This window comes from Podarcis vaucheri, assembly GCF_965113315.1.
Source record: "Podarcis vaucheri genome assembly, chromosome: 2".
Taxonomy (NCBI): domain Eukaryota; kingdom Metazoa; phylum Chordata; class Lepidosauria; order Squamata; family Lacertidae; genus Podarcis; species Podarcis vaucheri.
Window position 1 is genome coordinate 81,661,731 of NC_138760.1, and position 22,462 is coordinate 81,684,192.

A 22,462-nucleotide genomic window follows, 5' to 3' on the forward strand; every position below is an offset into this window, starting at 1 on the left:
TGGTCACTGAGTTCCATGCTCTGGTGGTATCCAGACTGGATTATTGAAATGCACTTTGTGTGGAGCTGCCCTTGAAGATAACTCTGAAACTTTAATCAGATGAAAATGAAGTGGCCAGATTACTGACCAATGTTTTGTCTAGATCTTACACAACCCCTATTTTTAAACAGCTGCACTGGTTTCCAGTTGATTTCCAGGCCCAATTCATGGTGGTCAAGTTAGTGACTTCAGTCCCAAATACCTGAAAGACTATCTTCTTCCTTGCAGACCCTCATGGGTGTTAACATCAGCAGAGGGGGCCCAAGTGGTTGTTGCGCTACCCTCAGAAGCTTAAAGAGTGGTTGCATAGCATATATCCTGTGTGGCTGCCTGAAGCGGTGTAGCTAGCCACATGGGTACCCAGTGCGGTGCGCACGTCCTGCAGCTGGGGGTGGGGTGAGTTGACATGGGGTGGGACATGCTGCGTGGAGCCTCTCCACCACCTCCCCCTCAGCGGTAGGGCATCTGAGGGAGAGACGGTGGGCAGACACAAGCCCCAGCTGCCATTTCAGGCAGCGTGGAGCCTGCAGGCGCCCAAGCCACCATGTCATTCCCGGGAGAGACGCGTGGCTTGGGCGGTAAGTGCCAGCCACGCTTCGTTATGTTTGTTGATTGAACTAAAAAGGTTCGTGAGCCCAATTTTTTAAAAAATTGTTTTTTAGAACTCATATTTTTGTCATTTTGTCACCCCCACCCTCAGTGATCACACCTAGGGTGGCCCGCACCCTCCACACCATCTTTCTCTGCCACTGGCTGCCTGGCATCTTCATTAAACAGCTTTTGGCAAATGTGGAAGGCATATTTCTTTACTCTGGCTTCTGCCACCTAGATGTATATTTTTAGGAACCAGCTTATTTCTGTGATTGCAAAGTTTTAAACTGTTTTAACATTGAGTTTTAATTGTTGCCACCCACCCTGGGACCCTAAGGTGAAGGGTGTGTAATTAATAATATTGATGATGATGATGATGATGATGATAACAACAACAATAACAGTAACAATGCCTGAAGACCGAAATTTCTCCTCTGACATATTACGACTTTGCTACATATCATTGAGTTTAGGATTGCTCATTAAGGATAAATGATCACATAAAACAGACCTAAAGTGAAGCATACCTCAACCTTCACAAAATTATAGAACAATACTTTTTTTCCTAATATGACACTGCCTTTCAAGTTCCAAGCATCTATTATGGCAAATTAAATGATGTGACTTCAAACAAAGGATTGTTCAAAGGTTTTGTTCTGTTAGATGTTTTTTAGCATTTTTGAAATTGTGATACACTAAGAAACATATGCCAAACAATGGGAGACTTCACCCCTTTGGCACAAAGAGAACTTGTGAGTAATGTATACTTTCCTTTTTTGGTTAAAAATCCACTGTAGTTTCTACAAAGCTATGTGCAAGTGTCATATTTCAGGACCTAGTTACTCTTTAATGGCAAGGCAAGAAGAAATGCTTCAGTTACTCTGTTTTCAAAGTGCAAAGATTTCTGTTGTGACTAAATCTATTACTTCAAACAAAGCAGAATTTGTATTCTGAATAAAGCCTGCAGCACAGAGGGGAAAATGAGATACAGTGTTAGCAGAGAAACTTGGTCATTACGTAAGGAAATAATGAGTTCTTGGGGTGCTTCTACTGAAAATTTATGATATGTATGTAACCTGTAAAATTTATAAACCTACAATGAACTAATACTAAAATGTTTATAAATCAGGATTAAAATACCTGCAAATGATTATCAAGTTTGAAAATAGTCCTGTTTTCTTTTCCTTATGTAAGCATATTCTTAAAGGAAAGTTTCCAGCTGTGCCTTGTCAGCCTAAGGACCTAAAGTATTGTGCTGCTTTTCATTTTCTCTAAGTGAAGTTTGCACAATTCTCAATAGCTGTATTAGCAGAATCTTTGCACACAGGGCAGAGCAGTGCCTTGTCCCCAGGGAAAGGAACTATTTCAGACCCTAAGGAGTCATCTTACATGTTTCAACATAATTCTACTGTTGCTTTCTTTATTTTAAAGGCAGCCGAAGTTTCTTTCTTTTGCAGCTGGAGATTAAATAACAGCAAGCAGAATCTACTGTTAGATTAGATTACCAGGTAATATATTGCATTTACATTTTAAATTATTGCTTCAAGATTGGTAGATTCATGTGAAATATATGTAAAAGTTTGCTTAACAATTTGAGGTTTAACGTATGATGTACTTGCATATGATAGAACAAATGTCAAATATATTTGCAGAAAGTACTATGTATTTAGTATCATTAATTTTAATAAGCATGAATGCCACCAATAACAGAGTTATATAGCAAAAGAAAATGCAATGTGGAGTACTGTTTATCCATTTTTATGAATAATAGTAATGTTGGCAATGTTTTAATTGCTATGTAGCTAAATTCACAGCTGTGAAAATATGACATGATAATTAATAACTGTGTTGTGTAACTATCAACTCCTTGTTCCTAGATATATTGCGTAAAAGTCCTACTTTTACTGTTTGAACAGTAGTTCATTGGAATATCAAATGTAATGTTTATGCAATTTAGCTAGAGTCTAAGTACCTTTAATGAAGATCAGTTGAAGAAATTAACCATTTCCACTGCCTTGCTGACAAAAATGTACTAACTATAAAGAATGACCAGCATTCATAATGCAATATTATGGTACCTGGGAAAGTATATTTTTCTCAGCATTCAGTGACATTGTGAAGGATGCATTTGTGCAATGCTGGCCAAATCAGAAGTTACTTCTTGAATGTGATATGAGAGGGAACAAATAATAGAATCATGGAATTGTAGAGTTGGAAGGAATCCCCAGAGTCATTTAGTCCAACCCCCTGCAATGCAGGAACTTCAAAAAATTCCTGTGCGTAACATGCTCCCAGTCACTATTGCGCACTCCATTCCCTACTGCTAGGCAGGAAGCAAAGTCTGATTCAGCTGATCACATGTTCATCCCCATAAAACACACCCAGCACAATGAAGAATAGCTATTGCCTTCTTACAGATTTTATGTAAGGATAGTTGGCATGTTATCAAATCTGCTCGTGTCTATATGCACATATATGTGAATACATGTTCACAGAGGTATCAGTGTGGGGATCTTTACAGCATTCAGTTGCAGAACCCAGGAGTTACTCAATAGAAACAATTACATTAGAAATGCCCAAACTACCTTCCATGCCCATAGGAATTAGCAAGAACCAACCAATCTCAATACAAATGAATATAAAATACAGTGGTACCTCAGGTTAAGTACTTAATTCGTTCCGGAGGTCTGTACTTAACCTGAAACTGTACTTAACCTGAAGCACCACTTTAGCTAATGGGGACTCCTGCTGCTGCCGCACCGCCAGAGCACGATTTCTGTTCTTATCCTGAAGCAAATACTTAACCTGAAGCACTATTTCTGGGTTAGCAGAGTCTGTAACCTGAAGCGTATGTAACTTGACGTGTAAAGATTTCTACTACACAGACAGTCACTACATTATATGATGTGAAGATGGATGAATTATAGAATTGTAGAGTTGGGAGGGCCCCCAAGGGTTATCTAGTGCAACCCCCTGCAATGCAGGAATCACAGCTAAAGGAAGCTGGTAAAATGTGGGTTGAACGAGGTAACTGATAGGTGGATTTATAGCAGGTTGACTGACCGAACCCAAAGAGTACTCATTAATGGTTCCTCGTCATCATGGACAAATCCTATATTTGTGCATCTGATTATTTCTGCCTAAGTGTACAACTTTACATTTGTCCCTATTTAAATTTATTTTATAAGTTGTGGCTTAGTTTTCCAGTCTGTTAATGTCATATTGAATCCTGATTGTATTTTCTGAGGTACAGTGGTACCTCTGGTTTAGAACTTAATTCGTTCTGGAGGTCCATTCTTAACGTGAAAATGTTCTTAACCTGAGGTACCACTTTGGCTAATGGGTCCTCCCGCTGCTGCCGCGCCTCCGCTGCACGATTTCTGTTCTCATCCTGAGGTAAAGTTCTTAACCCGAGGTACTACTTCCGGGTTAGCGGAGACTGTAACCTGAAGCATTTGTAACCCAAAGCGCTTGTAACCCAAGGTACCCCTGTATTAGCTACCCTTCCCAGTTTGGTGACATATGCAAATTTGATAAGCATCCTCTCAATTACTTCATCAAAGTCATTTATAAAGATGTTGATCAACATCAGGTCCAGGACAGAATCCTGAGGTTCACCACTTGTCACTTTTTTCCAGGATGACGAGGAACCATTGGTGAACACTCTTTGGGTTGTGAGTAAACCAGCTACAAATCCCCCTTGTCTAGCACCTTGTCAAATTTTACCAGTTTCTCTGCAAGAATATCATAGGGGACTTTGTCAAAAGCCTTACTGAAATCAAGATACATTACAGACATGGCATTTCCCTGATTCACCAAGCTTGTAACTCTATCAAAAAAGAAAGAAGATTAGTCTGGCATGATTTGTTTTCGGGAAGCCCATGCTTGCTTTTAGCAAACACAGTACCCTTTTCCAGCTCCTCACAGACTGACTGACTATCTGTTCTAAGACCTTTCCTGGTATGAACAATGTCCCAGGCAGAATTGTAGTGGAGGCATCACCACCATCAATTTCAGTGAGTTTGCTGTGAGTATGAATAACATTGGATAGAACCCACAGATTTTCACGAGCCTACCCTGAGTGTGATTTAGTTGGATACATCCCAAATAGTATGTCCTACACTGACAAGCAACAAAATAACCTCTTGAGAATCCTGGCAATAGAGAATCATGAAAATAATGTATCAATGCTCCATCCCACATCTTCAGATATTTTAGGCTAGAACAAATCCTTGGCACTTGGTCACACACCTCACTGCCCAATTTATAGAAAGCTGGTCAAAAAATAGTGGGCATTAATAATCACTGCAACAGCTGGGTACAAACATAATCCACTTCAGAGAACTCTTACCATTTTCTACAGTACTATATCCTACAGTTCCATTAATATTGAAAACTCCTTTTTTGTGTTTTCTGTAGGATACAACACTAGAAGGAGAAAATGCAAAAAGCAGCACTATTCTGTTACATTCTGCTTGTTTCTCTGTGCATTGCTGTTGTCCAGAATGAACGCAATGTAATGCGTAGGAGGGCAAGGAGGAGAATGCGCTATAGAGGGTTAAGAAATAGCTCCTCAGGAAATCATAGACTAAACAAGCAACGAGAAATCAAATCCCCAGTCTTTATTACTCCAGTACCAAGCATTCCACTTATTAATATTGATGGTGATATCACTGAAGTATTTGACTCTCTGATTGGTCAGGGTGGACAAGAATCCAGTTACAATATTTTACCAGGTAAGCAGAGAATATTTACTTTTTTATTATCCTAACTAAAATGCCAAGCCTATACTCGCTCACTTATATACGTGTATTTGAACTAAAAAGGACTTATTTCTGAGTAGAAATGCAAAGTTTTGTACTATTATCCACCTATATATATTTACTAAACAATTGCTTCCCAGAATTCTGCAAACCATGTATGTACTTTGCCTGCTGTAGAAAAGTTACAGAAGCTGAGCACCCTGTGCAATGCACTTCTACAACTAAGCAAGAGGGACATGAGTGGCACTGTGGTCTGAACCACTAGGCCTCTTGGGCTTGCCAATTGGAAGGTTGGCAGTTTGAATCTGTGCAATGGGGTGAGCTCCCGTTGCTCTGTCCCAGCTTCTGCCAACCTAGCAGTTCAAAAGCATACCAGTGCAAGTAGATAAATAGTTACCACTATGGCGGGAAGCTAAATGGCATTTCCGTGCGATCTGTCACTCATTACAGCCCTCCATGTGCCAGTAGCGGTTTAGTCATGCTGGCCACATGACCCAGAATACTGCTTGTGGACAAACGATGGCTCCCTCGGCCTGAAGCGAGATGAGCACTGCACTCCATAGTTGCCTTTGACTGGACCTAACTGTCCAGGGGTCCTTTACCTTTTTACCTTTTACAACTAAGCACACTAATTTCTCAAGACTGGGTTCTCTTCAATTAATTTTATACCACTGTTCATACAAACACATTTCAAGGCAGCTCACAATTAGAAACAATAACTTAAACTAATACAAAAACACAATTCAAACGAAAGATTTATATGTTGCCTAAGCTTTTGTTATTACAACACCAATGCCAAAGAACAAGATATGCTTTCAAAATACTGCTTTTCTCAATAGATAGTAAATAAAAATCAGTTCCAAATTATTCATTTTTTTCTTTTTGTCTTCTACTCCTTCTTTAAAACAATAATCCAAGAAACAGGTAAAGTATTCTCCTTCATATTCTCATAACCTTGCTAGCAAAACACATGGAATTGAGTGAACTATTCACTAAGTCAGCTTCAGCACATAGTTTCAACTCTTCATTGTTGAAGTATTGAATTTAATCCAGCAATTGGACAGTTCTCCAGTTAACATTTCCACTACCAATAAATGGGCAAACTGTGCATGATCCAAAAACCATCTGTGACTCATAAACAATGACAAGAAACCAACCTTATAAATATGTATGCATTATACAGCAGAGATAAATATGAAGCAATGGTCCAAAAAGGGGGAGGGGGGAGTTTGATCATTTTTCACAGTCTCAGCAGGTATGAATCATGGCCCAGCAATGAACTGCTGAAGAAATGCATTCCACATGTTCCATCATCCAGAATGCTCTTGCCCCCTTACTGCAATTCAATCATAAACTCCCAAAGTATCCTTCAGAATGCAGTGATGCTTTTCTCAGCTAAAGTTCCTCCTGTATAGTGAAAGGTATAATTTCTCACAAAGAAACAATGTGAAGAATAACACTCTTTGCATGGTAATGTATTAAATAACATTTTTCAAAACTGAAATGTTTGTGGTAGAAACAAACTATCCTACCAATCTATATGGGAAAGGGTGAGTAAAAATATAAAACAAATATGTGTTTCACCAATAATAAGAGAATCCACAAATGGGGAGTTTAAATTGGAAACTTGAATATAAAAGTGAAAACAGAAACATACATATGCTCTCAACTCCTCCTATTAGTAACCCCATACCCTGCTTTTTAATGCAACTAGTTTATATAACACTAGTTGAAAATGTTCAGAATGACATATATGCATTGCAATTTATCAAGAGGTTACTGCAAACTTAGCAGTATATGACAATGTGAATACATCTACAACATTGTGGTCACTAAGGTGCCAGCTTGGCTGAAAATAACCATTTTACATAATTCTAACCATGCAACTGGTTGAGAAAACTCCTCTTGCCCCAAACGGCATTTGGCTACTTTAGAGAATTGTATTACTGTTGCATATGAAACTGGATCATCTTCGAACATATATTTACCCTTCCTTCTAAGGCATGCTAAACATTGTGTTGGACAAATAATGTCAACTTCAATAGAAATGGCTATGATAAAAAAAAATCTGATCAGAAATGATAGAGAACTATCATGTCCCATTTATAATATACATTGTTGATTGAAAATTGTTCATTTTGAGGCATTTTTTAAACATTAAACACAACTGGCAATAGCTGTACCAAGCATTTCATTAACTATTTCAAATCTTCCTGTCAGAAATCATCAGCTGAAGTAATATGTGGTTTCCTCCTTTCCCCATTGATTCTCGTCTTTTTAAAACTGGAATTTTACCCAAAAGCTGAGCTAAAACCACTAGACATTTTAGCTGGAATATTGGATCTGTACCATATTTCCAAAGGTTGAAGGCATTGATATATCTGCCAATGATTTAAACCACAAGGTATTTTTCTAGTCTAGTATTTAGAATACAAGTTAAGGTCAGATTTGGAAAGAAGCCTATTCAACAACAGATCCTATAATCAATCTTATGTCCATATTATTTTTTTAAGAAAGATCATAAGCATCACTGGCTTTAGCAGAACTCCACATCTTTCTTTCTTAAAATCTTCTTTTGTGTTTTCTTTTCATGATTCACATTTTAATAATATATATGTAGTGTGTAGACTACAAGCAAGCTTTTTCAATTGAACTAGCGATACTCTCTGTTCCATTACCCCTCTTCCTAGCCTAGTCTTACAATCAGAATTGATGGTGGCTTAGCAATTAGCAAGCCTTAACACTGCACTCTGAAAACCGTCAGTGACCCCTGTAAGTAGCTTTCCTACTTCTGTCTGATGGCGATAAGGAGGTTTTGCATGTAAGGGCTGGTACCTGATCCTTAACTATAATTAAGCCATGTTGGCTAATCTTTAGTCTTTCATATGTTGCTAGACTATGAATCTCCTGATTGTTGGCATCTGCCTGTCTCAAGAGACAATGGAGTGTGCCTCTGGGGGTGAAGTCAAACTGCTGGAGAATCACAGTGCTTGCTGTGGCTGCAGAGGTCGGAAACACTCCAAATCCCTAGCATGTGCTAGGCCATGCTAGGGAATTGGAGACCCACAACAGCTGGAGAACAACTGATTAATAACTCCAGCTCTATACTGGACAAAGTAGGTGTACCGTAAGGTAGCAAGTAACTTCTGAGACACATGTCTGATATATGAAAACAACCAAGCAAGCTTTGTTAGGGTTGTCAACTATTATCATATGAAATTAAGTCCTAATTTTGGATTTCTCAACTGTTGGATGAGGAATAACATCAGGTGCTTGGAATGTAGTGCTTTTAGATTTTTAGGAATGACCACTACCCACCCTGTTTTGAATGGCAAAACTGATTATGCTCCTGTAAAATGCTTTCTACTGTAGTACCTGAAGCCCAAGCTGCCAGGATTGCAAACTATACCAAATAAACAAGAAAAAACACACAGTAGCATCAGTAAAAACAATCTAAACACTAGACGTATTAAAGAAGCAGAAAAATGAAATTCTGCAAAAGCTTGCTGAAATAAAAATTTTCATTTACTATTTGGTGGATGGAGTTGCTAATTTCTGTTGGCATATTGTGGACCTCTCTTGAGTTTAGCTAGCTTTTTTAGACTAAGGACTTGGATTGTTGATCAACAGAGGTTAACAGGCAGTGTAGAAGGCCAAGTAAGTCTATTTCTGTAGCAGAGTATACTCAGACAAACATTTACACTAATTTAAAATTTAGGTGATCAAAAACTAAGCCTACATGTAAATCTCAATAATTTAATAAGACCAATTAACTGTAGAGGGTAGGGTTATAGATTTAGAGATACTATCTATGTGATAATAAACCTCCTTACAATGTTAAATAAAACTTATTTTGATATAAAATAATGCAATTCATATTTGGTAATCAAACCACCTGGATAGACAGGTGGCTACAACCACACAATCTTTTTGTCAACTATATCTAAATTAAAAATATTTCTATATTAAAGGTATTAACAAAAAAGTATAATTTACATGGCTCTCCCAAGACAGAACATGACCCCTCAATTACATCATCCAATTCTTTATTATTTCTTTCTTTAATTTATAATAGTCCTTCTTCTAAGAGCTGAATGCAGTTTACATGGTACTTTACACATAAACATTTACTCTTGTAAAAACCCTATGTTGTGTGCTAGGGTAAGAAATAGTGGTTAGCTTGACGTTATCCAGCTTGAGGTTATTCAGTGAGGTTCATGGTTGAGTGGGGATTTGATCATGGGTCTCCCTGAGACCTAGTCTGACACCATGCTGTATCTCCCATGTTGGATATATACCAAGGATGGTGTGTAGCATCCTTCTTGTCCATGCACAGTTGTTTTCAACATTGATTTGGCTGGGGAGTCTTTGCTCATGCATACACTAGAGCCCCCACAGAGATTTGTATGAAGTTGGGTATCTGGAAAACCAACCCACCAAATGTTTTAATTTACCAATACATTTTATACCAATTTTAAAACTTGCTTTTGTTTTCCATTTATCAGGAAAAGAAAATAAATGTTTTGCAAATGGGATGATTATGTATGATAAGTCTGTGTGGTCTCCTAAACCCTGTGTTACGTGCCTCTGCTCAAAAGGAAAGGTGTTGTGTGATGAAACCTTGTGCCATCCTCTGACGTGTCACAATACCAAGATACCTGAAGGAGAGTGTTGCCCAGTGTGTATGGATATTGGTACAGTATATTGATTTTTTTGCATACTTCAGACACACAGTATATATACAGGATACAATTTAGTGTAAGTAATGTAATCCTTTGAATATGTGCAACTGCTAAAAGGCAATGAAATTAGGAATTATTCATTAACCTTTTAGTATTTGCATAGATTATGGTAGGCTGTATGTACACAGGCATTTCCACTGGGGATAAGATTTTGTAAAAAATAAATAAATCTTGTTTAAGACTTCAATATTAATGTCATAAGCTAACAACTAGTTCAAAGATTTAAGATAGGATTTCAAGACAAAGAACTAAAAAGTATTTAGGTAAAATTACCAGACACCTTAACTCAGTCTGTATATATGTATGTGCGTAAACATACAAAAAACGCACCAGCAAAACCACTGTAATTTTCTTATCTTAGGGATTTTATGCACAATACTGCATTTTATTAATATTCTTCACTATAATAGAATAATTATTCTCTTCAAGCACATATATATTAATGCTTGCTACTAAAAACTGTGTTATCATTTTTCTTTATATTGGTATCAACTGTCCACTTTCAACACCATGACCTCCTTGCATTCAGAGCTAAGTACTATTTCACTAGGTGACACATCTGAATTTTCTGGTGATAATCTAGAGCCCAATGACCATACTGATCCAGTCTTGTACAACCTACAAGATCAAAATGCTAAAAAGAAGGGAAAACAACTTGAAAAGAAAGAAATTACTATAAAAGATAAAGAGACCCAGCAAAGAAGAAAAAGCCATGAACCGAAGGAAAAACATGGACACACAAAGGATCAAAGGGAAGATGAGAAGATGAGAGCAGCAGAAGAAAGGAGAAGAGCATATGAAGAAGAAGAGTTAAGAATAGAAAAAGGACTCAAGAAAGAGGAAGAAGAAAATGAAGAAGAAAGTGAACAACCTGAAGGAAGTGAGGAAGAAGAAAAAGAGGAGGAAGATGTTTTGCGTGGTGATGTATTCAGAATGCCGCCTCGTTTCCCAATTCCTGAGCCGTCTACTGAAGTGCCTGCTTTGCCAACCGGATGCTCCATCCTGGACAACACAATCAGCTGTGTTAATGCCAAACTCAAACAAATACCACCAATCATGGATGCAGAGCTTACAAGCATAGAGCTTGTAGGTAAGGAAAAAACTGACCTGTTTATTATAATAATTTTCAAATGCATCCCACATTAATGTTAGCTCTACTATTTCTGTTTGCACCGGACAACTAATGTCCAATGTTCTCATTGTAAAAATTGGAGGAGGGAAGGGACAATGTGATGTAAGTTTTGATATTCATTGCTTGGCTATATCAAAATCCTTGCTTTGTTGGTTTATGAAGAAGCAATATGGAGACATCGTAATGTTTACTTGACACTAAATATGGTACTAAGCATCTGTGTGATAAAACCATAAGGGAAATGGAAAATGATTAAGAAATGGAAGTGAGTCTTAAAATTCCTATTGCTATTACACACCTTTCCTTTTCCTAGGTAATACTATAACTTCCATCCCAGATGAAGCTTTTAATGGGATTCCCAATTTGGAAAGGATTGATCTTCGTAGAAATAATATCACATCATCTGGCATAGGTCCACGGGCATTTAAAGTAAGAAAATCTAGGGTTTTTTAATTCTCTCTCTCTCTCTCTCTCTCTCTCTGTGTGTGTGTGTGTGTGTGTCAATGTATAGAAATGGCTGTTTTGCTGTAATTGTTTGTCAAAGTATCCATGAGAGTACATTAATGAATACTCTGTAACTCTTCACAATTGCAATCAATAATGAAATCATTGACAGAACAAAGTGAGATCTGGGGATATTTTGTGAGAATTACTACTTCCACAGGTTAGAGAGATGAAAATTAGTGGCTTCAATTTAATTTTAAATTCCCCATGTGCTAGTGTAGCCAACGCAGGCCACATACAGTAATATTCATAAAGCACACATGAACCTAAAGAAACAGTGCTAGAAAAAAATATTTTAAAGATTAAAAATCAAAGTTAATTTGATTTCTCAATTTGTATCTTCCCCAACACAGATATTGAAGAATTTGCAACGTTTATATTTGGATGGAAATGCACTAGTACATATTCCGATTGGTTTGCCATCAACTTTAGAAGAACTTAAAATAAACGAAAACCAACTACATGCAATTGATGAATACAGCTTTGAAGGTATATTGTAACTATGAATGACGATGACTAAGGTAATAAAAGCTTACAAATTCATGACAAGAAAAAAAGTAGGTGGAACAACAACTTCCATGTTATCTAAAAATGCATCCTACAATTTTTTCGTTTAGTAACTATGAATAAGAATACATTTTAACACTACAATTGCATAGACATTTTTGTACTTGGCGACAGTTCCTAAGTGACAAATTATATGCGTCATGCAAATTGATAATGGTTGTGCATTTGCCAAATCTTCTACAGAAACAGCCATCATTAGAACTGCTGTCAGCAAGTTTTATGTCTGGAAGAATGCATATTTTTCTTTAAAATATAAAGCGGTATAGAAATAAAATATATAACAACAATTCCCAGAGACACTTGGAGTGGATCATGTACATATATTTTTAAACACGGGAACTGCACTCTTTGTTATAGCACACTGACAGATCTGATTGTGCACAAAGTTGTTTTTCCAGTACTTAGCTACATGCTTTACAAGAGGGACAACCGCCCTCTACTCAGATGCATAAGAATGTAGCTGTAGCCTTGATTTTTACCCAGTAATCTGCCTAGAGGAGAGATACTAGGTTACATACTCTTTTTAATTCTACCTACTCTATAGAACGCAGGTGGTGCTGTGGTCTAAACCACAGAGCCTAGGGCTTGCCGATCAGGAAGGTCAGCGGTTCGAATCCCCACGACAGGGTGAGCTCCCATTGCTTGGTCCCTGCTCCTGCCAACCTAGCAGTTTGAAAGCACGTCAAAGTGCAAGTTGATAAATAGGTACCGCTCTGACGAGAAGGTAAATGGCGTTTCCGTGTGCTGTTCTGCTTTGCCAGAAGCGGCTTAGTCATGCTGGCCACATGACCCGGAAGCTGTTCGCTGGCTCCAGTCGTTCGCGACTGGACCTAACAGTCAGGGGGTCTGTTTACCTTTTACCTTTATGTAAGCTGCCTTAGGATGGCTTTTCCTGAAAGTCAGTCTAAAAATACTGGAAGTCAATACATTATTTATTTATTTCATAAAATATATACTGCTGATTGTAAGAAAAACCTCAAAACAAAGTTTACAAAAAGAAATTGTGTACTGGTGTGGCTAAAACACATAAATTACCCGGTTCAGAATGTGAACTGATCTAGCTCTTAATGCTGAAAAGCAGTATGAACAGAACATTATTTCACTCAAAACTTGTTTATAGCTTGGAATGCAAAATAATACACATTATGTTCATTTTGCTACTTAAAAATTGTTCAAAATACATATCTTCTTTTTTAAGACCAAATATCTTCTAAGGCATTAGTTGCTGATAACAGAGAATCTGGTTAGTTTTAAAAGTCTGTTGCCAATGACTCATTTGCAATATCCAGATGCCACCTTTGTGAAATTAAGTACCTTCTTGGGGGCACCCTAAAGTGCTGCTATAGGATGAACCTCCCCTGGCCCAAGAAGGACTGCAGAAGATCTGGGAAGACCTGAGGCTCCCCTGTTTCTCACAACAGGAGATAGAAATGGGAGAAGAGGATGAGAGATCCTCCTTAGGAAGGACAGGAACTTTTATTTGAATCATAGCACAAAGGGTAAAAAATAAGTTTGCTTATCAGACTCAGAACAAGGCACAGTTATAGTTTCAATGCATGTGGTTTCTACTTGAAAACTAGAATAAAAAAATAGTGTATTCTATAATTCTCGTGTATTATATTTATTCCTAATTTATTTAAATTTACTATAATCATAGTTGTGTCTTAGTGAACCAACAAACAAGTGTGGAAAATTATAAATTGTATTCAAATAAACATGAAGTTCTCCTGCTATTATTAAATAACATTAGGATTAAAATTTCTCTCTGATAGTCTGGAGGCATAGGTCAATGAGGAGAGAAATTGGTTAGAATATGAAATACCAATATGCAGATTCTTTTTTTGCCCTGAATCTTACTGGATGAGCACAAACATTTCATCATGATTGCTTTATTTTCTAAAGGTTTAGAAAAGTTGGTGACACTGGAATTAGAAGGCAATAAACTCAACGAAGCTAATGTTAGTCCACTAGCCTTTCAGCCTTTGAAGAGACTGTCCTATTTGCGCCTTGGGCGGAATAAATTCAGGACCATTCCGCAGCGCCTTCCCAATTCTATTGAGGTAAGGTTTTTTTTAAAATAAAAAAGATGATCTGTTTCCTTTTCCATAATAGTCAGGGCTCCTCTAGGTGACCTATCCTGATTTGCTTGCACAAGGCTTACTGTAGAGGTTAGGTTTAGCATTCCTTCTGATTTGTTTGTGAGGCAGGTATATGACAATCAACATTCATCCTGATATGCTTGCGCGGCATTAATATGTTGTCCTGCTAATCACTTGTTTGTTCCATACTTTTAAATGCGTTTTCCATCACTTTCCTAATAGCAAAACCTCCTTTTTTAAAAGTGAATTTGTTGCACCAGAGAACTTTAAATTTCCTGGCATGTGCAAGAATCTCATATCCCCCATCCCCCCATGGCACAAAATACTGTGAGATTGGAGGCAACCTTAAGCTTTGATCCTGGGCAAGCTTACTCATTGGTAATTGCCAATAATTTCAAAAGCAATGAGTCAGGATTGCAGTCCAAGGGCAGGTTTAGGGACATGGGGAAAACAGATGCAGTACTCAATCACACAACCCGTGCAACATATGAAGGGGAAACTTGGGCTTCCCCTTTCATTTGGAACTAATGCCTCTTAAGTAACTTTGTCTGGAAACAAGGAACAACTTTGTTGCCACTTTTGGAAAATAAGTAAAGCAGCTTTACGCCACATATTCTACATTTTAAAATAACCACTTTAATGTATTATACGATACACTTTTCACATATTTCCTTCTTTTACCATGCATTCTAAATAGGAATTATATCTCGATAATAACCAAATTGAAGAAATTACAGAAGTTTGCTTTAATCATACCAGAAATATAAACACAATTGTTCTGAGGCACAACAAATTAGAAGAAAGCAGAATAGCTCCTTTGGCATGGATCAATCATGAGTAAGTGTAAACTTTGTGTTATTTTCCAATCACAACATTTAATTAATTAAAGTATAGAATAAAGAAGTTGTACTACATAGAAGATGGAGGTTCCACAAATGTTTTTCTTGGCATATTAACCAACTATTTGCTGGTATACAAAGAGAACTTGGGAAAGAAGAGTGTGGTCTTCTTACCGTGCTTCCTTTTGGAGAAGGCAGAGCAGTGCTGCTTCTGCTTCCTGTAGAAAGCTCAGGGCAATTTGAAACTAACTCCAATGTCCCACCCCCAGTCCACTAGCACAGTACAGGGTACTAGGGTATTTTTCATCACTTTGCACAGAGCTTTGTAGGAAGATGGCTTCAGTGAAAATACATTTCTTCACAAACGACTCTTTCTAACATGATGGAAGGACTTTGTGTATTTCCTTCTAAACATCCAAAGTGAGAGAAAATCCTTTCTCCTGTCCCAGTGAGTCTTCTGTGCATGCCAATGGATTTGGGGGCTGTGCTGGCTCTTGCTTGATTTTGCACAGAATTTCTGGAGAACAGAACAAGTCCCTTACACTGTTCTATCTTCAGGACAATTTTATTTCCAGACCCATTCTCTTCAGATTGCTCTGCTCTTAGTGAACTACTGAGGAGTGGAGAGGGCCAACAATGATCATGATAGCAACATGGCAAATGAATTTGTAGACCTCTGACCCAGAAAACTGTCACCTTAAAAAAAATATCAAACTATTCCATACTCCCCAGGCGAGCTTATTTTTGGATTTTGACAACATATACCATGCAGGTGTCTAGTTTACTTAAAGCAAAATTATAAACACTGGAAGCATCTTCCTCTGAAGAAAGGAACTCCTGTGTTTTTTTTATTCTTGGTGTTAATGAGATAGTTATTCACTGTAAGCAGGTTACATTCTACCAATCTATCTCAGTAGATAGTAGAATCCTGATGTCTGGAGGAAAATGTCCAATTAAAGGACGTGGCTATTAAGTAAACATTATGCTAATGTGTTACCTTTTAAAATAGAAAAATAAGGAACTATGGGTACAGTTAAGATGGGCAGGAAGAGAGCATACAGGTAGCATTTATTTATTTATTTATTTATTTATAAGCAACCTTGGTCCAGTATACCTGAAGGAGTGTCTTCACACCCATCGTTCTGCCTGGACACTGAGGTCCTGTGCTGAGGGCCTTCTGGCGGTTCCCTTGCTGCGAGAAGCCAAGTTACTGGGAACCAGACAGAGGGTCTTCTTGGTAGCAGCACCCACCCTGTGGAACGCCCTCCCACCAGATGTCAAAGAGAAAAACAACTACTAGACTTTTGAAAGACATCTGAAGGGCAGCCCTGTTTAGGGAAGCTTTTAAAGTTTAATAGACTATTGTATTTTAATATTTTGTTGGAAGCCGCCCAGAGTGGCTGGAGAAACCCAGCCAGATGGGCAGGGTGTAAATAAATAAATTATTATTATTATTATTATTATTATTATTATTATTATTATTACTACTACTACTGCTACTACTACTACTACTTTTTACTTTTTGTGCAAAAATGCCTCTGCTCATATACAACATAGATTCATACAATCCAACAATAAAACTACTGACCAATTGAAACATTTCAATCCAAAGTACACAAACCAGGACTCTGGATGGAGATAGATAATGCTATCATCCTGGCAATAATATATATTGTTTCTTCCTTCAAAGGGAAATGCATTTGAACACTTGAGATTTCTGATGTGTCAAGTATTTAAAAAAACTTGACTAATGAGATAACTGAGAGTGGGGAGCGTGGTTTTAACTCCAAAAGAGTACTTTAGCACAGATGTCCTGAACTAATGGAAGAGAGGAAAATTAAATAGAAGGTTTGGCCTATGAATGTGACTATAGTTATTATTCTTTTTCTTATACAGACTTGAGCAATCTGTCAGATCCTGGACAGTGACAGTTATGTAAACATGTTTGGACAATAGCTATGGGAAAAGAGTAGGTGGTAGGAAAAAAGTTCTCTTTAGTGTGAATTTGTTTTGGAGAGCTGAGATATGCCCTTTGACTTTTTACAGTCCTGCCCTTTTATTAATTAGCGCAGAGTAGAATGTACTGCAGGCTGAAAACTACCAGTTGCTATGACAAAGAAGAGCTGCTCTCAGGCAACCCAAATAATTCACCATTTCTCCTTATAGCCTGCTAACTCTTTATGGCTAGAAATCAGGATGGCAGCCCATCCCTGCCTTGTACATGTAAAAATGCCCATGGATGGTTAGGAAGATAGAAAGAAGTACTGCCAGTGTGGTGTAAGTGGTTAAAGCACCCTTTCTTAACCTTGGATCCACAGATGTGGTTAGACGACAACTCCAAGCATCCCTGACCACTCGTCCTGCAAACTAGAAATGATGGGAGTTGGAGTTTTAGAGCCGAACAACATATGGTACAAATATTCCCCAAATAGTTTCCAGAAAAATAGATAAGACTGTGCGCTTCCAATCTTCCTGAACTCTTAAAATGCATGTTATGTATGAAGACAAAATTATTTACTTTATGCTCTAACTTTTTAATATCTTTTCACTTTATTTTAGGAACCTGGAATCTATTGATCTTTCTTACAATAATATATATCATGTTCCCTCCTATCTGCCAAAGTCATTGGTGCACCTTGTGCTTATAGGCAACCAAATTGACAGAATCCCAGGATTTGTATTTGGACACATGAGGCCAGGGCTGGAATATCTGTACCTTTCATTTAACAAACTTGATGATGAGGGAATTGATCCTGTGTCATTCTATGGGGCATATCACTCTCTAAGAGAAGTCTTCTTAGATCACAACCAACTGAAGTCTGTACCACTTGGAATTGCAGAAATGAGATCCTTAAATTTTCTGAGGCTCAACAATAACAAAATAAGGTAAATAAATAAATACACATCTTAATTGTAAATACAATAACGTTATACTGGCTTTCTATTATAAATGTTCAAACACAGCAAATCATGGTTTATGGAATTCTTGCTTACTTCTTTAACTGAATCTTTGAGGCCACTAGTGCAAGACATTGTTGATTCAATAGGTCATACTGATCCCAATAATTGGGATGCCATATTTTAGGTGGTCCTGTTTCACTTCCAGACCAATGGTCCCTCAAACTCTGAAGCCCCCTACTAGATGACTTTGTGGAAGACTGATTTTATGAACCTCAATTAACCCCGATGGCAAGACTGAATATCCACATTCAGATGCAGCATAGCTCTGAATTGCAGATGCTGGGGGAAAAGCCATGAGGAGGGATGTTGCCTTCCTACTCTGTTTACCCTGGATGGGCACTGAGGGAAACAAATGCTGAACGAGATGGGCCTTTGATCAAATATGGCAAGGCTCTTCTTTTGTTCTAACTAGTTATTGTTGAGCAGTAGTCATCTGAAAATTCCACAGTGAAGTGTAAATAAGCATACCACATTCTTCAGACCAAACTTTCCTTAACAATCCAAGGATGGTGCCTGACATGCACTTAGGACATTTAAAATTATAGTGGTTGAACATCAGACTACAGCAGAAAGAAAATAGTATGCTCCCACTAAGTCTTTTTTCATTTTCTTTTCCATATGAAGATGGCAAACAGCAGTAGGAAATGCTCAGATACATTCTTCACAAAGCCCACAATATAGAAGATCATTGAATAAATAACTGCATATATTAGATTTATATCACCTTATTTCCAAACAGGAAATTAGATTTATATCACCTTATTTCCAAACAGGTTTACATGGCCTGAGCATGTAAAAGCAACATGGTATGAGGATAGCAGCATTCCCATTTATCAGCAACATTTGGTATCGAGAAAGTAAGAGGCTGTCTAACCCTCAAAAGCAGGATAGGAAGTACATGGTACTGTCATGAATAAAAATAGTGTCTAAATTTTAGGCCAGTATTAAGAAATAACAAATGTGAAGGTTGACCAAGTTTTCTAAATGAGTGAACCAAATTTCCTGTTCTGAGGATTTTCTGCAATGCTGCATAGGTTTCTAAATGTGACTAGACATCAAAACATGTGTACACAAACAGAAAACACATATGTATGTTGTAGAGGTACATACTGTGTTCATGTTTTTAGTAGTGTGTGCTATATGTGCAAATGACAAAATGCTTGATAGTGGCTTATAATATGCCTAACCACAATATCTGGGGACCCGTAAAATGAAAAATTCTGGATACAGCTCTGTGTTTTTTCCACACTTTTTACAATAGTTTCCATCTTGAAAATGAGCTGCAAAGAAAAAGGAAATTTGCTAGCAAAATGTAACAGTTAATCTCCTTTAACTATTTCATATATGGTTTTACAGAACAGTCCCTACTGAGCGCATCTGTAGGAGTAGGTCGGATAATGAAGAGGAGGAGGAGGAGGAGGAGGAAAATGATGACAGTGAAGAGAATCATGATTATGAAGATTCACAATTAGAACACCTTCATCTTGAATATAATTACATCAATACAAGGGAACTTTCACCATATGCTTTTTCATGTGTCAGATCATATTCTAGTGTGATTCTGAAACCTCAGAAGAGCAAATAAAAGAACTGTTTTTGCATGTAAATACTATAATTAGAATATTTGTTCTCCACAAGCAAGAAAACCAAAGCACAAATTATGAAAGGTGCCTCAGCACTATTACTTAACAGTATTATTTATTATTAATGAAGGGTAAGGTATAATTGTAGGAATATCTCCAGGAAGCTGGCTGTGTACATGCCTAGAAATATTATACTTGCAGCCTACTTTTCACTTCTAGTAAGATAAATATTGCATACCAATGTGATAAGTGAGTACAAGAAAGGTTCTTGAACTTCATTGACCTTCTGATTTTCCTCAAAAAGTTGACTTGATAAATATTTTCAATGCAATGAATTATAACCCTACAGAGAGGGGAGGGCTGTGTGTGTGTGTGTGTGTTTGGAATTGCATTTCAAATTAAGAAAATACTGTAAAATGCACATATAAATTAAGACAGTACCAAATGTAGAACATTTGGGGCCTCTTCATACATGGCATTAATGCTAACCTGTGCTGTAGGTTGCTCATGGGAACTGCAATTAAAAAAAACAAACAATGTAATACAAATCAATACATCACACAACATTATTTGAGTAACACATCTCACTAAGCCGCGTTACTGAAAAGCTCAAGGAGCAAGGAAGTCTTGGTGGGAGTAGTTGCAAGCATAGTCTGACTATTCCGTTAAGGAGTGAAGGAGGCATGAACCAGAGCTGGGAGAGGGACTTTCATTAATACAGTGACAGCTGTGCCTGAGAACATAGCAATAGTCTGCTATAATACCACAATAAGGGAGAACTTCTGCTTTGCAGATGCAGAAGGTCCCAGTTTCAATCACCGGCATCTTTTGGTAGAGCTGGACATGTCCCATGTCTGAAGAGCTGCTGATAGTCCATGTAGACAGTACTGAGTTACATGGACTTATTCAGCACAAGGCAGCTTCCTCTGTTCTAGGAGAATATGTGATGGCATTTAGTTCACACAAAAATAATACCTGCTTGAAAACAGGCACATGTTCCAAAGCAGAAGTACACTAAGCTCCAAATAAGCTCCAAAGCAGGGAAAGCAATGGCTCCATAATATACAAGCACAGAAAATCTGTAGCAAAGGAATGGCACAGTCTGCGCTAGTTCCTCTTGAGACCAGATTGCTTGGGAGCAGGATAAAAATGGTTTCAAAATAATAGGCAGAGTTGCCTCTATCACAGTTGCTTACCATTCACATTTCTCATAGTACAACTGTCATCTATTACCTCCACTTGCAGACAATGTAGATTACGCTCAGAGCAAACTTAGAAACCGTACAACACTTTGCAGATTTAAAATGGTATCAAATACCATGAGGAAATGGCATGTTGCTTATGGATAGGATCTTAAAAAGGACAGAATTGACAAGTGACTCTAGCTTATGAACATATGAATCTGCCGTATACTGCAATGTGTAGCCTAGTGTTGCTTGTTTAGACTAGCAAAGGCTCTCCAACCTGAGATACTTTTAACTGAAGATGGCATATGCTAAGCTACACCTCTGAGCTACACCCTCTTCACTGTTTGATGCATCCTGATCATTATGTGGTGTGATAAAGAAGCAGAGGATAGAGAAGCTTTCTTCATATAGATGTGTGCTATTTGAGGCATAATCAAAAGCTATGCAACTTGCATTTATCATCAAAGGTCAATGCAAGCTGACGTCTTTGTCATCCACTAATGATATGCAGTTTTTGCTTGCATCATTAGCAAATTAAAAGGCAAAATTCCCCACAGAAAGTAATTCCATGCTAGTTCACATCGCAGTATTAAAGCTTTCATGGAACTGTAAACACTAACAAATATTTCAAAGAAATAGAAGAAGTACTACAAAAAAAAACAAACAAAAAACATTTTGACTGCACTCATAGTTGCCTGAGGCAATCCAAAGTATGTTCAATGAAAACAAGATAAATTGGAAAATCCACTCCTAACAAATCTGTGTTAATTGAGGTGGTGACAAGAATGAATTACATGCCTGAGATGTAGCGGCTGGATGGCTTTCCCCAATAATTCACATTCCAGATAAAAACTTGAAACCATGGAAAGCAGACATAGGATGATACAGTTGTTCCACTGTAAACATTCTTAGTTCCAGCTGCGGAAGCCGCTGCTGAAATCATCATGTGTACATGTTCTAAAAATGATTTTGACAGACAACAGCTTTCTCTAAATTTGGAGGCTTCTTCCACAATCACGAACTGAATGGCTGTTGTCCCTGAAAAGAAGAGGTGACTCTAGAGTCTGGTCACAAAATGTATATCATGCCACTATCCCTTTGTTTCAATAACATGCTCTCACTATTCAAAGAGCCACTAAGAACTGAGGGAAATTAAAACAAGGTGTAGGAGCAGGAACTCTGATTTTACACTACCCCCTGTCAGCTAGCTTTTTGCATTACCTGCTTGCTCCATTATGCAACATGGATACTTTGCCAGACTTCATGACACATGATATTTTACTGCAAAACACACCAGTCCAAAAGTAAGCTAATGGTCATGACCCAGGAATCTGACAATGTGATAAGTAAAAGGTGGGAAATAAAATGTTTTGTATACTTGCTTAAGATACAATAAGATTTGTGACCTTTTCTCTCTCTTATTTGTGCCTTTAAGCATCTTTGTGGTCAAAAATA

At 37.7% G+C, this 22,462-nt stretch overlaps 2 protein-coding genes across 8 annotated transcripts in view; one reads left to right on the forward strand and one right to left on the reverse strand.

Annotated features, from left to right (window-relative positions):
* Positions 1-22,462, reverse strand: part of CENPP (centromere protein P) — a 154,376-nt gene that overhangs the window by 36,572 nt on the left and 95,342 nt on the right. The gene's annotated exons all lie outside the window — the stretch shown is intronic.
* Positions 1,913-22,405, forward strand: ECM2 (extracellular matrix protein 2). Of its 5 annotated transcripts, XM_082211915.1 has the most exons (11): positions 1,914-2,138; positions 4,269-4,304; positions 5,050-5,366; positions 9,899-10,087; positions 10,665-11,225; positions 11,581-11,696; positions 12,125-12,260; positions 14,241-14,398; positions 15,135-15,274; positions 17,836-18,162; positions 19,594-22,405. In XM_082211915.1, the coding sequence occupies exons 3-11, from the start codon at positions 5,072-5,074 to the stop codon at positions 19,820-19,822; spliced, it is 2,151 nt and encodes a 716-aa protein (XP_082068041.1). In that variant the 5' UTR covers positions 1,914-2,138; positions 4,269-4,304; positions 5,050-5,071; the 3' UTR covers positions 19,823-22,405. The 5 variants fall into 5 exon arrangements, with proteins under 5 accessions (XP_082068043.1, XP_082068041.1, XP_082068040.1 ...); XM_082211917.1 differs by lacking the exon at positions 4,269-4,304 and having other exon boundaries at positions 1,913-2,138; positions 10,686-11,225; XM_082211914.1 differs by lacking the exon at positions 4,269-4,304.